The sequence below is a fragment of the Siniperca chuatsi genome, linkage group LG8, assembly GCF_020085105.1.
Source record: "Siniperca chuatsi isolate FFG_IHB_CAS linkage group LG8, ASM2008510v1, whole genome shotgun sequence".
NCBI lineage: Eukaryota > Metazoa > Chordata > Actinopteri > Centrarchiformes > Sinipercidae > Siniperca > Siniperca chuatsi.
In genome coordinates this window covers 13,329,726-13,343,354 of record NC_058049.1, presented here as the reverse complement: position 1 = coordinate 13,343,354, position 13,629 = coordinate 13,329,726, and the positions used below count along the sequence as shown (strand labels likewise).

Here is a 13,629-nt window from a genome sequence, read left to right as displayed (position 1 = left end):
AATCACACAGTGCACAGGTTGGTCAGTCAACATCTTTTATTTGTCTTTATTTCACTAGAAAAGAACTTATACAAAAATATAAACATTACCTCTGTTACTTGTTGCTCTGCAACAGTAAAACAGTAACAATGAGCTGGTTATCATTTGTTAAGTCTTTTCACTGACTGTAGCCAGTAACCAGCAAACTTCACATTTCGTTCCTAACACGCTGAGGTGACACCAACCTGCCATCGCTTTGCAGGTAGTTTTGTCTCTCTCTTCAGTCTTCTACTGGCCCGTGGATCTGTGAAGAGACAAAATATCAGCGTCTACCTACAAATCTATCTGCCTCTGTGTCCTATTTCCAACCAAATGATATTCTAATGTAATATTGTTTTTCAGTATAGCTGTTTTTGTCAGTTTGACAGTATTTGTTCAACTGAAGAGAAACAATAAAAAGGACAATGCCACAACACTTTTCCAGCAGAAAATTTGCAACCCAGAAATCAATTTTTAATTGAACCATATTGTATCTACTAGTCATACAGATTATTAGCATATGGAGGCCAAAGAGAAGAGAATCAGGGAGGCCAAAGAGAAGTACAGGAGGAAGCTGGAGCGGAAACTCCAGCAGAACAATATGAGGGAGGTCTGGAGCGGCATGAAGACCATCACTGGCTTCAGACCGACTGGCAGCAGAGGAGTTGAAGGCAGCTGGGACAGGGCCAACGAACTGAATCTGTTCTTTAACAGATTCGACACACCGGCTCCTGGTCATCCCCCTCTAACTCAGCTGCTGTCGGCCCTCAAGCTCCTCTGAGTACTCTGCTCCCCCTCCCCATCAGGCTAACGGCCCTCTCCAGACCGACGACTCCCCCTCCCCACCTGTAACTTCTGCTGTGTGCCTGACTGCTGACCAGGTGAGAGGACAGCTGATGAGGCTCCACTCGAACAAGGCTGCAGGCCCCGATGGCGTTAGCCCCGGGTGCTAAAAGCCTGTGCCCCCAGCTTTGTGGAGTCCTTCAACACGTCTTTAACCTGAGCCTGAGTCTTCAAAGGGTCCCCATTCTGTGGAAGACATCTTGCCTCGTTCCTGTGCCGAAGACGCCACGCCCCAGTGGCTCCAAGGACTACAGACCGGTGGCACTGACCTCCCACATAATGAAGACCCTGGAGAGACTAGTGCTGGAACAGCTGCGGCCCATGGTCAGACCCCTCCTGGATCCCCTTCAGTTCGCCTACCAGCCCCGACTGGGAGTTGAGGACGCCATCATCTACCTGCTTAACCGCATCCACACCCACCTGGACAGGCCGGCAAGCACGGTGAGGATCATGTTTTTTGACTTCTCCAGTGCTTTTAACACCATCCGGCCTGCCCTGCTGGGAGAGAAGCTGGCAGCGATGCAGGTGGGCGCCCCTTGTGTCCTGGATTGTGGACTACCTGACTGGCAGACCACAGCATGTGCGGCTGCAGCACTGTGTGTCAGACAGCGTGGTCAGCAACACTGGGGCCCCTCAGGGGACTGTCCTCTCTCCCTTCCTCTTCACCATCTACACCACAGACTTCAGCTACCACACAGAGTCCTGCCACCTTCAGAAGTTTTCTGATGACTCTGCTGTGGTGGGATGTATCAGCGGTGGTGATGAGACTGAGTACAGGGCTGTGGTGGGGAACTTTGTCTCATGGTGCGAGCAGAACCATCTGCAGCTCAATGCGACAAAGTCAAAGGAGCTGATTGTGGATCTACGGAGGGCCAAGGCACCAGTGACCCCGGTTTCCATCCAGGGGGTCAGTGTGGACATTGTGGAGGACTACAAGTACCTGGGAGTACACTTGGATAATAAACTGGACTGGACCAAGAACACTCAGGCTGTTTACAGGAAGGGCCAGAGCCGCCTCTATTTTCTGAGGAGGCTGAGGTCCTTCAACATCTGCCGGACAATGCTGAAGATGTTCTATGAGTCTGTGGTGGCCAGTGCTATCCTGTATGCTGTTGCATGCTGGGGCAGCAGGTTAAAGGTAGCGGACGCAAACAGACTGAACAAACTGATCCGTAAGGCCAGTAACATTGTGGGGGTGGAGCTGGACTCTCTGGCGGTGGTGTCAGAGAGGAGGATGCTGGCCAAACTACATGCCATCTTGGACAGTGTCTCCCACCCACTCCATGATGAGCTGGTCAAACAAAGGAGTACCTTCAGCGGAAGACTCATCCCCCCAAAGAGCACCACAGAGCGCCACAGGAAGTCATTCCTGCCTGTGGCCATCAAACTATTTAACTCCTCCCTCTAAGGATTAGTCTGTTTGACCCTAGGTCACTAAACTGGACATTGAGCATTACATCTTAATAATAATTGTGCAATATTCTGTTTACTACTCAAGTGCAATATTAGTTTTCCCTTGTTAGTTTTTCTTATTACTGTTACGGATATACCTCAATTACTCTCGACAGTACATGCACCTCCGCTTTTACTATTATTTATTACATAATTAGTGACATTGTATTTATACTGTACTCACCATCTACCAGTAAACCCACTTGGTACTCGACACTTAGTTTATCTTATACTTATACCAACATGTTACTTAATTTATTTCTGACCTGTTTATAGTGTATAATATCGTTTTCTCCTGTGTGCACTGACGTAAAGAAGAGCTACTGGAACAAAGAGTTTCCCTACGGGGATCAATAAAGTATTTCTGATTCTGATTCTGATTCTGATGGACTCAGTTGTGACAGAAAGACACAAGCTGAATCAAAAGGTATTAAGCTGTAGAATTAAATTTAACAGCACTTATGTGACAGAAACAAATGTTTTGATTACATTTATTGTTAGTAAATCATTCTGCTGGACTAGGCTTTGATTATCCACTCAACAAAAATCAGTGTACCAGGACACCACAAATTTAAAATGTGGAACACCCTATGCAACATGTGATGAAGAAAAAAAGAACGCGTGCTTTACTGAACATAAGTTATCCAGATAACCTTGTTAATCAAAGCCACTGATCAGAAGTAATACTTTAAATATTTAATTTCTGTTAAGTCCTGACATGCCTGTGATTAAAGGTTACATACTAAATACATGAACTTACTTTAAACTGCAGTCTACATTATGTAAGATCAAGGATTTCTCAAGACTCAAGTTATAAATCTTATTTTTTAGGCTCTGTAATTGGCAGGCCTGATAAAAAAAAGATCACAAAAGTACGCTTATGATTTATCTTGTTCAAAATATTTCAACTGAAAGACTTTCAGTTACTGGGTGACACAAATTAGTCTCATGTTTGATTAAAGCAGTCTTTTTGAAGTTAAAGTAAAAAAAAATTTTTTTTAAAAAGAACTCACCGCCTCAGCCAACTGCGGCCAATCCATCGCCATCACAACTGTATCATCAGAGTTCGGAGGCGTCTCCAGGTTCCAGTAGGTCAACTTGTCAAACACAGAGGATACCCTCACTGTCCTGTCCTGGACACACACACATAATTTAGCATTATGTAGACATAGTAATAACATCCTCCCACACAACTGCATGCCTGATATTATATTTTGACTGACCCAGACTGCTGGTCAGCGGAGATAGTTTTTGTGAAAGATGACATTAATGACGTTTACCTCTTGGTCAGAGCCGGTCTTGTCGATTTCTTTCAGCACCAAGCCAGTGTAGCCCTGTGGACAGCTGAGCTCCTGCCCCTTCAACCCACGCCCTCTGAATGACACTGTCTTCTCTGTAATGGAGAAATGCACAGAGGATTGCTGTTAGAGACAGTTTGCCCCCACCCCCTACCCCACAAAAAATTACTGTGGGATAAAACGTGAGATGCACCTTTTTAAATCCATTTGATGTGATTACCTGAAGTCCTAAATGGCTAGATAGATGTTAACATCATGCATCATCGAATCAAATCATCAAAAATAATTTTCCAAAAGCTTTAGACTACACATTTGGCACGGTAATGCTGTTTTAATTGACTTGTAAAGGAAAAATAAGTTATCCATCCCCTTATCATGATCAGCATGGTGTAACAAACCCATCCTGATCTTTCTGAACTAAAGGCTAATCATTAGCACAAAAGTCTCGGTAACAGTCGGGTCAAACAGCTTGATACCCGTCCCCATTTACCTTTACACAAATGTCCCAATTTGGAACCAGTGGTTACAAGATAAAGCAGCATAAAATGGCTCAAAACCAGTATCAGTGGAAGTTAGTCATGTTGACATGTTATCCTTGCAAGATCCTTGTCCAGTTGAAACATGGTCACCAGTGTAGACAGAACCTAATGACTTTCCTGCTGAAAGATGAATCTTGTAAAAATGAAGAAAATCACCACATTTGGTGATCATTTGTGTGCTGTGTTTTTTATGGGTTTTGGTTTTATCTCCACCACTGTTTCCTACGAACTGCAAACTGGTCCAGTAAACATTAGCTTTAGTCTACTGGTAGAGAGGCTTTAAGTTTTGCAAAACAAAACATCTGACAGATATCAAACACACTCTGAGTGCACCTTGTTTACAGTGTTTCGTGGTAGCAGTTAAGTATTGTGAGACCTGGGCCGGACCGTCGTGTTCAATCTCGCAGGGCATTAGGTGGACTGGGGCTCGCTGTACCTGGTCCACAGAGGACACTTGAACACGAGTAACACTGGTGTTACAGGACATCCTACAACCGGAAACCACAAGAAGAGAAAATACACGAATAACAACAAATTACACTCTTATATTCAATTCAAACCTATAATGGATTTTAACACAGCGAGTTCAGCCTCAGTATCCGCTGGCTCGAGTCCACACGTTATTATGTATAATGAATAATATTTTCTGGAGGCTTTTCTTTCTCTTTTTTGGAGATAAAAATGTTTAGGTTACATGAAGTCGTCCATTGTTTAATAACTGCTTGTCATAGCGAAGTTCGGGAACTTTGACAACAACCAGTGCAGACTTTCCCTAAAATAAACAGCATGCCTCCCCTATTAAAGATTTTTTTCATATTGGCGTGTTCCTCAGTTCCTCTTAAACATTGTTAAACGTGTTGTTAGATTACTTAAATGGCAATTTGAGAAACATAACGCCAACTTTACCTTTCAGCAGTTTTCCAAACGATAATGTGAAATGAAACGTAAACTCGGACCTTTTCCGGTTTGCGCCAGTCGCTGCATGTGATTGGACGAAAGCGTCTTCTTCTACGCTGAAAGATATTTTGGCGGGTTTTTTTCTGTTCTGCCAGAGGATGCCACCCCCTCTTGGTGAGAGATTATTTTCCTCACTGTTTTCTGTCTTTCTTCAAACTTTTGTTCTCTTTATTCGTATTTATTATATCGTTTTGGAGTGGCATCACTACTGAGGTGTGTTTTATCCACTTCCTTATGATCAAGCACATATCTTATTTTGGACTTTTTTATGAATTTGTCTCTGTGTTGTATGATTTGTATATTTAAATCAAAGTGTAAAAAGTAATTGGTCACACTTATCTGCACTTCCATCCACTCATTTACACTCTAATTGATTTATTTAATTTATCCTGGTCAATGTCACAGAAATTTCTGCACTTTCCCTCTGTTATTAAATCGTAGAAAAGGTTTCAGTCGTAGTCACCTGGACACTGTTTTCAGAATCAAGACGTTTCGGCTCCCATCCGGAAGTCATTCTCAATTGTGAAAAAATGGGACAGGAACTGGAAATTTAAGCTACTCTGAGTTACATAAGCCCTGCCCTCAGGAAGGAATCTGCCTGAGTATCTGTTAATAGCTAGTTTCACCTGAAACTGACCTAATAGTTCCAAGATGGCCCAGTGATCAGTAATCAGGCCTATTGTTCTCTGGCTGCATCTACTTCATCACTGTTAAGTACCTGATTAGCATGTGACCAAGGTGATAATACACTCTGATAGACTTTGGGCAGATTAAATCTCAGACCACCATTTCTGTTCAAAGAGGGGTTCTCTTTTTTCACAAAAATGGCTTCCTTGACACCCCGTTCAAACCAACTCTTCTCTCTACTTAGAATCTTCACCTCGCTGTCTTCAAATGTGTGGTTTGTAGCTTTTAAATGCAAATGCACGGCACTCTGTAATCCTGAGTTAGCGTGTCGTCTGTGCTGATAAAGTCTTTTGTGAGGATTACAGAGCTTAAATTTCCAGTTCCCGTCCTATTTTTTCACAATTGAGAATGACTTCCGGATGGGAGCCGAAACGTCTTGATTCTGAAAACAGTGTCCAGATGACTACGACTGAAACCTTTTCTACGATAGAACACTCCTGGACGAATGAGGGACTACACCGTCTTACTCTGTTATTAAAGAAACTTTTAATGTTTTTAATTTACAAAATAGTGGGTGGGTTCTTGTACAGTGTAAAGATCTGGATCCAGATGTTTTGTTATGTGAGCAAGCAGAACATTATAAGGCCAATGTCTGTCCAACTAAACTGCAATCCATGGCATGTACACTCAGTTGAGGTACCTTTGCACAAACACATCAACATTTTTGGCATTTGGGGGAGAGGGAGGCACAATGCAAATACCACGTAGAATTTATTTATTTTTTAATAGTAGAATAGTAATTGTGTGTTAATATTAATAAATTAGTAATAATAAGAATGACAGCTATAGGAAAAATAATGTCAGTATTAGTAACAGAGCCAATAACAACAACTGTAGTAGCAGTTGTTGAGCAGGAACACAGCGGCGGCAGGTGGCCCACAACCACAGATCCAGTCTCTGCCGCTCCGGAGGCAGAAATGCCTGCTGAAGGAGAGAGGAGAGAACCGAGAAAGCACAAATGATTCATTAGCAGCAATGAAGAGAAGAAGAAAAAACAGAGACAAAAACAAGAAAATAAACAATTCAGCAATTAAACATATGCAACAATGAGTTTACATAGCCAATATGGATAAAAGTATGGATTGGGCTCAAAATATAGGCTCCCCTTGAGTTCAAACACTCATCCAACATTGTCACAGAAGGCAATCAGTTTTTAACAGATTTAGCAGATATAAGCAGTCTTATTATATTCCTACATGGAGTTTTGATATCACGCCAGTAACCTTGATTTTCTGTAATGTTACTCTTGTTTGTTTTTTGTCACCTAAATATAAATTATATAGTTTGGCTTTATGTCCAGTGGTGTCACTGAAATATTCCAGTGGGACACAGTATAACTTGTTACGTAAATAAAGAATTTTATAAAGAATAAAGTCAAGTTCTCAAGCCGCAGCCCTGTTGTCAGTGTCATTCAACACTAAGAACTCTGTTCCAGTTGGCAGCAGCATCCCTCTTCATGTGGGATGGACTAAACCCTGTCCAATGGCAGCTTTTTAGGAGCTAAGGATTGTTATTGGAGTTATTGGGGGGTTTTAACAGTGCAGTAAGAAGAGGACAGTGTCAAGCTGTGGACCAAGAGACTTCAGGGAAAGGAGAAGTGATTTCCTAACAGTTCATAGTTGGCCAACAGAAACCAGAGGTGAGTTTTTTTATAGCCAGACAGAGTACTGTTGCATGCATGTTACTGTGCGATACCACATGGACGTTTTCGTTAGAGTGTTTTCTTGAAGTTTTGATTTGGATATTTAGTTCAAAATGCTTTAGTATCCCCACACTATAATCCCTGTCAGCATAACTCTTGATCTGAAAATCTACATGTCAGTGTTCATTTATGTGTTGAGCAAGTTGCAACTCCCTTCCTGTTTTAAAGATTAAATAGCTTTAGCTACATGAAATGAGAAAATAAACTGCTTGATTTAACAAACACTTGATGTCCACTGAGGAATAGTGATAAACACCATTAATCCACCAACATTATTACACAATACATATTGTGCCAAAACAAACTCATACCCATTTCTTAGTTGCTTCTTTGTTTCTAGATACATATAATACAGTCGGAGTGGCAGTTGGCTGTTGACTCAGTTTGGAGTCATCTGATATGAAAGGCCTCTGCTTGTGATATGACTCTGTGGTTTCGCAGATCTCAGTATTATCAAAGTGGTGCTTGTGTCTTAGGCTTCATGAGATCATAATATCATCAACCACACTGAGTTTTGCATGTCATTGAACAGACAATGCTTGATCTATCTTTTTTTTTTTTTACAAGAACCAGATAACTTTTTGGATGACATTCAATACATTTCAGCCACAAAGACTGTGGACCTAACTGAGTCAGTATGATTACTTCTTTACACGCTCCTTTTAAAACACGCTTTTGATATGGTTGCATTTACCTTTCTGAGTTATTTTTTGAGCTGTTCCCGTCCCAATCAGTTTTTTTCCAAAAAAGTTCCATTTACTTCATTGTTTGTTGATGTTTGTTTAGATTTCATGGATCAAGAAAGTTATTTGCATCCAGGAGATGATGGAGAACCGTCGGTTCCCGTTGGTCAGGTGCTGCTGAGGCTCCAGGATGCTGTCATCATGGCTATGTCACGCGCCCGTCAGAGAGTTATTCAGGGCTTTATTGTGTTCTCTTTTGTCTTCCTGCTTCTCTGGATTTCCGCCTTTTTATACGGTAGCTTCTACTACTCCTACATCCCCAAGGCAGCTTTTTCCACACCTGTGCACTATTACTACAGGTATGTATGTGAAGTCCTGTCCAGCTGCATCAGGAAAACACATACTGTAGTTACTGTGTGTGTGTGTGTGTGTGTGTGTGTTTGATTCCCTCTTTCTTGCTTTCACTCTCACTCAGTCATTCACATTTTTGCCCACAGGGCAGACTGTGAATCTCCTGCCTCTTTTTTGTGCTCTTATCCAGTGGCCAACATCTCCCTGATGAGGAACAAGAAACATGTATGTATGAACGTGTGTGTGTGTAAGCTGTAACTATGTATCTACTGTATGTATCTCTCTCTGTCTGTGTATTATACATTCATCTTTTCATAGAAGAATTCTGTAATCTTTTTAAAATGTACATTCAGGTGCTGACATTCGGCCAGGCCTATCGGATGACTCTGCAGCTAGAGATGCCTGATTCTCCGGTCAATCAGGAGCTGGGGATGTTCATGGTCAAGACAGCCTGTTTCTCTCGGGATGGAGGGCACGTTGCCTCCTCAGCTCGCTCTGTAAGTCGCACTAAGATTTGTTCAGCTCCTAGGTGGCCACGTGTGTACAGACAATCAAATAGTGCTTCATTACTAGTTCCTGCAAACTCCATTGATTCACTGTTGCATTGCTGTGTGTTTCTCAGGCAAGACAACTGCTGTCCGCCTCCAGCTCTCGCTTTGTGAGTACAGCGCTGACGCACAGTAACCTTTTAATCACACAACCTGGTCAGAGCCAGATTAGGGCTGCTTGTGCTTGCTGCAAAAGCTCCACTCCAACAGAAGGTGATCTCAGCGCTCAGGTGACTGAGATGAAAGGAGAAACATGTGAACTAATGATGGATACAAATACATAGTGGGAGTAAAGATCTTCCAGTGAATTTAGATGTGTAAGGGATGCCATCATTGACTTTAATTACTTTATTAAACACTGAGTGAGCAGAAAATAAAACATGTACATTGTAATGCAATTGAGTGCAACAGTCCTTTAATAAGTACTTCTTTTGAAGCCTGGCACTATATTAGAGAGGTGTTGATATGGTACTTTTAAGGCTGTATTTTGTGGTGTTGGACTGCATTAAATTATATGATGTTTTCCTGTGTATTTTTGCACCTCCATATACACTAATCAGCTTCACAAACTAGTCTATTTGAAACACCTTTCAGTGAAATACACTGCCACAGAGTACAGCCTCAAAACCAACCCTAGAGCTGAGTCATCACAAAAAATGTTAAATGAGTTTTAGTTTTAACAAAAACTGAACTTTGCAGAACTATTGTATTGCACTTCATAACATCGAACAGGGTGTTCTGTTCTTTGGTTTGTCAGTGTAGACAGTAAAGTCCACTGAGATCAGCTTTTGTTAAACAACCCAGTCATTGAGTTATCCAGAAGATGAAACGTTTGCATCCGTGACACAATTATCCTTTCCTAAATATTCATCATGACATTGCTAACAACATCTTCTGGGGATGTGGCATAATCTATTTGTACATAAAGAGCAGATTAATGAATCCCCAAGAGACTGTGTACTGTGTTGCCCCCCGGGTGTGTATGTCAGAGTGACTGTGTTGTCCTGCTGTGATCAGAGCATGCTACGGTATCGTTCAGACCTGCTGAGGCACCTGGGAACGCTGCTGTTCCTCCCGGCCTTTCTGAGCGGCGTCACCGAGCAGAAACAAGTGCTGGAGGTGGAGCTCTTCTCAGACTACACAGACGACCCTGTGAGTCCTGCACTGCTTTGTGAATGTGGTAGCATGTGTGAGTGTGCTTGAATAGCAAGCGAGTATTTGGTTGAAACCTACCTAATAGTTTTTTCCATGTACAGTATGCCCCCTCGGCCACGGCCTTCATCGAGATCCTGTCCAACAAGGTGCAGATCTACTCATCTCAGCTCAACATTTATGCTCATTTCACTGGTATAAGGTAAGATGTGTACACTAGTTATCGACCGATATGGGTTTTTCAATGGCCAATGCCAATATCAAAACAAAGAAAAGTCATGTATAATTCCATTATTCCGTGCACATTACAATCTAATATACATGGTTATCTTAGCCAGTAGTATGTTGTTTTAGATGGAATTTTTAATAATTAATTAAATGGCGACATCATTCAACTGCATTATTCTATGCATTATAACATATTATATATTTAATTCTAGCCAGTAACGGTTTGAGATTAGATTTGTTGTTATTTAGGACGGGAGAAACGTGTTAACATTTAGAAAAAACAATGATGACTGAGGAAATTTAGGCAAATATAAAAAACTATAAACAGAATGTGTAAGTGATCTCATTAAACACCAAATTTTCGTGACAGTCCTTTCAAAAGATTAATGGCTTTATTAACTCTTATTAACACCGTCACTCTACAATGATACACAGAAAATTGATCGCAGAGGAGGAAGACCCATACAATCCTGAATCGAATATGACTTTTTTGCATGTGATTTAACAGAGGGGGCCAATGGGCCAAGATGAGGAGAGATAATGTTGGTCAAATGCTGTGGTCCAAATAAAATAACTGCAGTTTTATTCATTCACTCATTGAGCTGAAGAACGTTTCCAGGACTTGATGTCCTGAAGACAGTTATTGAGGTTAGTTAGTTTGTTGTAGTTATTAGGCTCTAGGAGGGAGGTAGATCTGAGTGTCATCTACATAACAGTGGAAAGATATGTTATGTTTTTGAATAATGTGGCCTCGTGGAAGCAAATTGATGGAGAAGAGGATTGGACCAAGTATGGAACCTTGGGGGACACCATAGGAGATGGGGGCTGAGGAAGAAAAAGAGTTGCTAATAGAGACATTGAAAGATCTGTTGGATAAATATGAAGGAAACCATTTCAAGGCAGAACCAGAGACCCCTGCCCATTGGTTTAATTGGTGAATAAGAATCGAATGATCCACTGCACCAAAGGCTGCAGTTAGATCTAGGAGCAAGAGGACGGAACAGTTACCTGAATCAGCTGCTAGCAGGAGGTCGTTGGTAGTTTTCAGTAATGCCGATTCAGTACTCCACTACATTTGTCTGACAGCTTTAGTTACTAGTTATTTTCCAGATTACAATTACCAGTTGATTATACTTACATACTTTTACTTAGGTAAGGTTTTGAATGCAGGGCTTTTACTTGTAGTGGAGTATTTTCATAGTGTGGTAACAGTACTTTTACTTAGTAAAGGATCTGAATACTTCTTCCACCACTGCTGTAACCACAAGACACGTTTGGTTTGGGGAAAAAAGCAACTCGCCTTTTCTTCACTGGAAAAACTCACTCTCTCATGTCTCCACCTACACTTACAGCCCACAGTGGAACAAATACAGCACATTCAGATGTTTTCTCTGTGGTTTGCTGAAGGAAATTATTGAAAGTAGGAGTCAAACTGAGAAAGTAGGACAACATAGCAGCCTTTTTAACACCTCATCACACCATAATTACTGTGATGCTATAATGTCTGTTTTGTGTCCCTTTGTCAGATATTTGATGTTTAACTTCCCCATCCTATCAGCCCTGGTGGGTGTGTCCAGTAACTTCATCTTCCTCAGTCTCCTCTTCGTCCTGAGCTACATGAGGCTGCTGTTGGGAATGGAATGGGGACCAGAGCAGGTGAGATGAGAGGCCCATTACTGCAGACAACACTGAACTGTCTTTAGCTGCAGGGCTGCACACTTTATGAGTCTGTGTTTTAAGTGAGTGTGAATTATTACCAGATTCCTCGCAGGTGTTATAGCTCAGACTCAACAAGCGCTGAGTGTTTGTTTTCCTTGTTGTTTACAGCTCAGAGCAGATGGACTACTGTCAGACAGGGAAAATAACATGAACAACAACCAACACGAGGATGAAAAAGATGCTGCTGCAGGTACAAAAACACAGGCACAAACATTTTATTTTACAAATTATTTGCCTCAGTCACTTGGTACTGACTACAAGAAGAAATTCCTTGACAGGTACTGCAGAGCTGCTGGGTCCCCTCCAGACAACCCGCACAAATCCGAGCCAGGAGAAGCCCCATTTGCACTCTGGTGACAACACAGAGGTGCAGAGTGAAATAAATGAATGAGAGGGAGCCTGAGGTCGTCTAGAGAGCCATCTTGATGGCAAGATGCAAGGATGAAGATTTAAGCTTTAAGAGAGCTATGTGGTTGAAAATGACTCAGAAAGCACTCATACAACACTGACAAATATGCTAGGTAATGACCTGAGCTGTAGATCTTGTTGCTCTTAACATCATGACCTGTGTCCTGTCTCACACTGGTGTTTCAGCTTTAATGTGACACATCTGAACCTTCATCACTAAACACAAATCTGTCATTGTCAGTGCCTTGTTATTACTTGACATTATGAAATAAATATTCATATGAATAAATACAGACAAAATATGTAATGTAACCATGAAATTGTGAAATAAACAGATAAATTCTTCTTCATGTAATTATCATGAATTTTTATTTCATCCTGCTTTTTTTTCACAATACCAGAGTATTTTGCAGGTCATTTTTATTTCATTCCATCAGTTTTTATTTCAAAAACTCATTTATCTAAGTTCTGTTTTTATTTCACTGTGCAATATTCCCCATTTTAATTCATCGTTCATATATTGTATCTGTATTTATTCATAGGAATATTTCAAAATCACTTATTTGTGTATCTAATATTAAACATTTTTGGTTTCCATACACTTGGGACAAATACATCCACAAAAATATATCTAAATGCTAAACACTGACCTCTTTACTTTCAGCTATGAAATGTATTGTATGACTGTGGAGCTGTTTGTTTTGCAAATTATAACTATCATGCTGGCTGAAATGTTACTTTACTTTATGTTAAATGTTGTTAACCTGTTTGTTACTTGACCAAAATGTATTTTGATTATGATTATTATTAATTATGATTAAAGCATGTGAGGCAACCTTTTTTACTATACAAAAATGTCTTAAATTGATTGAGTTTTAAGCCAAAATGTATATTACTTGGCTGCAAATCCTTTCTAACGTACACTATTTTTAACTTCTGCAATAAAATCTTTTTAAAAATGGTTTATTAGACTATTTGTTTCTCTTTATCTTTTGTGCAGTCTGAAAAACTGCCATAAAACAGCTAACCCACAAAGCACATACT

The 13,629-nt window shown here is 40.9% G+C and overlaps 2 protein-coding genes across 7 annotated transcripts; one reads left to right on the top strand and one right to left on the bottom strand.

The window, feature by feature from the left end:
- Window positions 1-21: 21 nt before the first annotated feature.
- Window positions 22-5,209, bottom strand: rnaseh2c (ribonuclease H2, subunit C). Its single transcript, XM_044205168.1, has 5 exons — window positions 5,057-5,209; window positions 4,484-4,638; window positions 3,594-3,706; window positions 3,327-3,446; window positions 22-283 (listed from the first exon to the last, which is right to left on the bottom strand). The coding sequence occupies exons 2-5, from the start codon at window positions 4,635-4,637 to the stop codon at window positions 260-262; spliced, it is 411 nt and encodes a 136-aa protein (XP_044061103.1). The 5' UTR covers window position 4,638; window positions 5,057-5,209; the 3' UTR covers window positions 22-259.
- A 2,072-nt stretch (window positions 5,210-7,281) lies between these two features.
- LOC122880239 (seipin-like) lies at window positions 7,282-13,549 on the top strand. Of its 6 annotated transcripts, XM_044205141.1 has the most exons (11): window positions 7,288-7,433; window positions 8,064-8,127; window positions 8,283-8,538; window positions 8,677-8,755; window positions 8,884-9,027; window positions 9,153-9,188; window positions 10,096-10,230; window positions 10,335-10,432; window positions 11,985-12,114; window positions 12,286-12,367; window positions 12,456-13,549. In XM_044205141.1, the coding sequence occupies exons 3-11, from the start codon at window positions 8,288-8,290 to the stop codon at window positions 12,566-12,568; spliced, it is 1,068 nt and encodes a 355-aa protein (XP_044061076.1). In that variant the 5' UTR covers window positions 7,288-7,433; window positions 8,064-8,127; window positions 8,283-8,287; the 3' UTR covers window positions 12,569-13,549. The 6 variants fall into 6 exon arrangements, with proteins under 6 accessions (XP_044061078.1, XP_044061075.1, XP_044061077.1 ...); XM_044205143.1 differs by lacking the exon at window positions 8,064-8,127 and having other exon boundaries at window positions 7,282-7,433; window positions 8,721-8,755; XM_044205140.1 differs by lacking the exon at window positions 8,064-8,127 and having other exon boundaries at window positions 7,282-7,433.
- Window positions 13,550-13,629: the final 80 nt, after the last annotated feature.

What these genes read in the sequence shown, in the direction of transcription:
- rnaseh2c (XM_044205168.1), bottom strand. Translation starts at nt 4,637, where the DNA reads ATGTCCTGTAACACCAGTGTTACTCGTGTTCAAGTGTCCTCTGTGGAC. An exon ending in CACGAAACACTGTAAACAAG is followed by an intron (nt 3,707 to 4,483) that starts GTGCACTCAGAG and finishes TCTCCATTACAG; the next exon opens with AGAAGACAGTGTCATTCAGA. An exon ending in GGCCGCAGTTGGCTGAGGCG is followed by an intron (nt 284 to 3,326) that starts GTGAGTTCTTTT and finishes GTCTCTTCACAG; the next exon opens with ATCCACGGGCCAGTAGAAGA.
- LOC122880239 (XM_044205140.1), top strand. Translation starts at nt 8,288, where the DNA reads ATGGATCAAGAAAGTTATTTGCATCCAGGAGATGATGGAGAACCGTCG. An exon ending in CCTGTGCACTATTACTACAG is followed by an intron (nt 8,539 to 8,676) that starts GTATGTATGTGA and finishes TTTTGCCCACAG; the next exon opens with GGCAGACTGTGAATCTCCTG. An exon ending in TTGCCTCCTCAGCTCGCTCT is followed by an intron (nt 9,028 to 9,152) that starts GTAAGTCGCACT and finishes TGTGTTTCTCAG; the next exon opens with GCAAGACAACTGCTGTCCGC.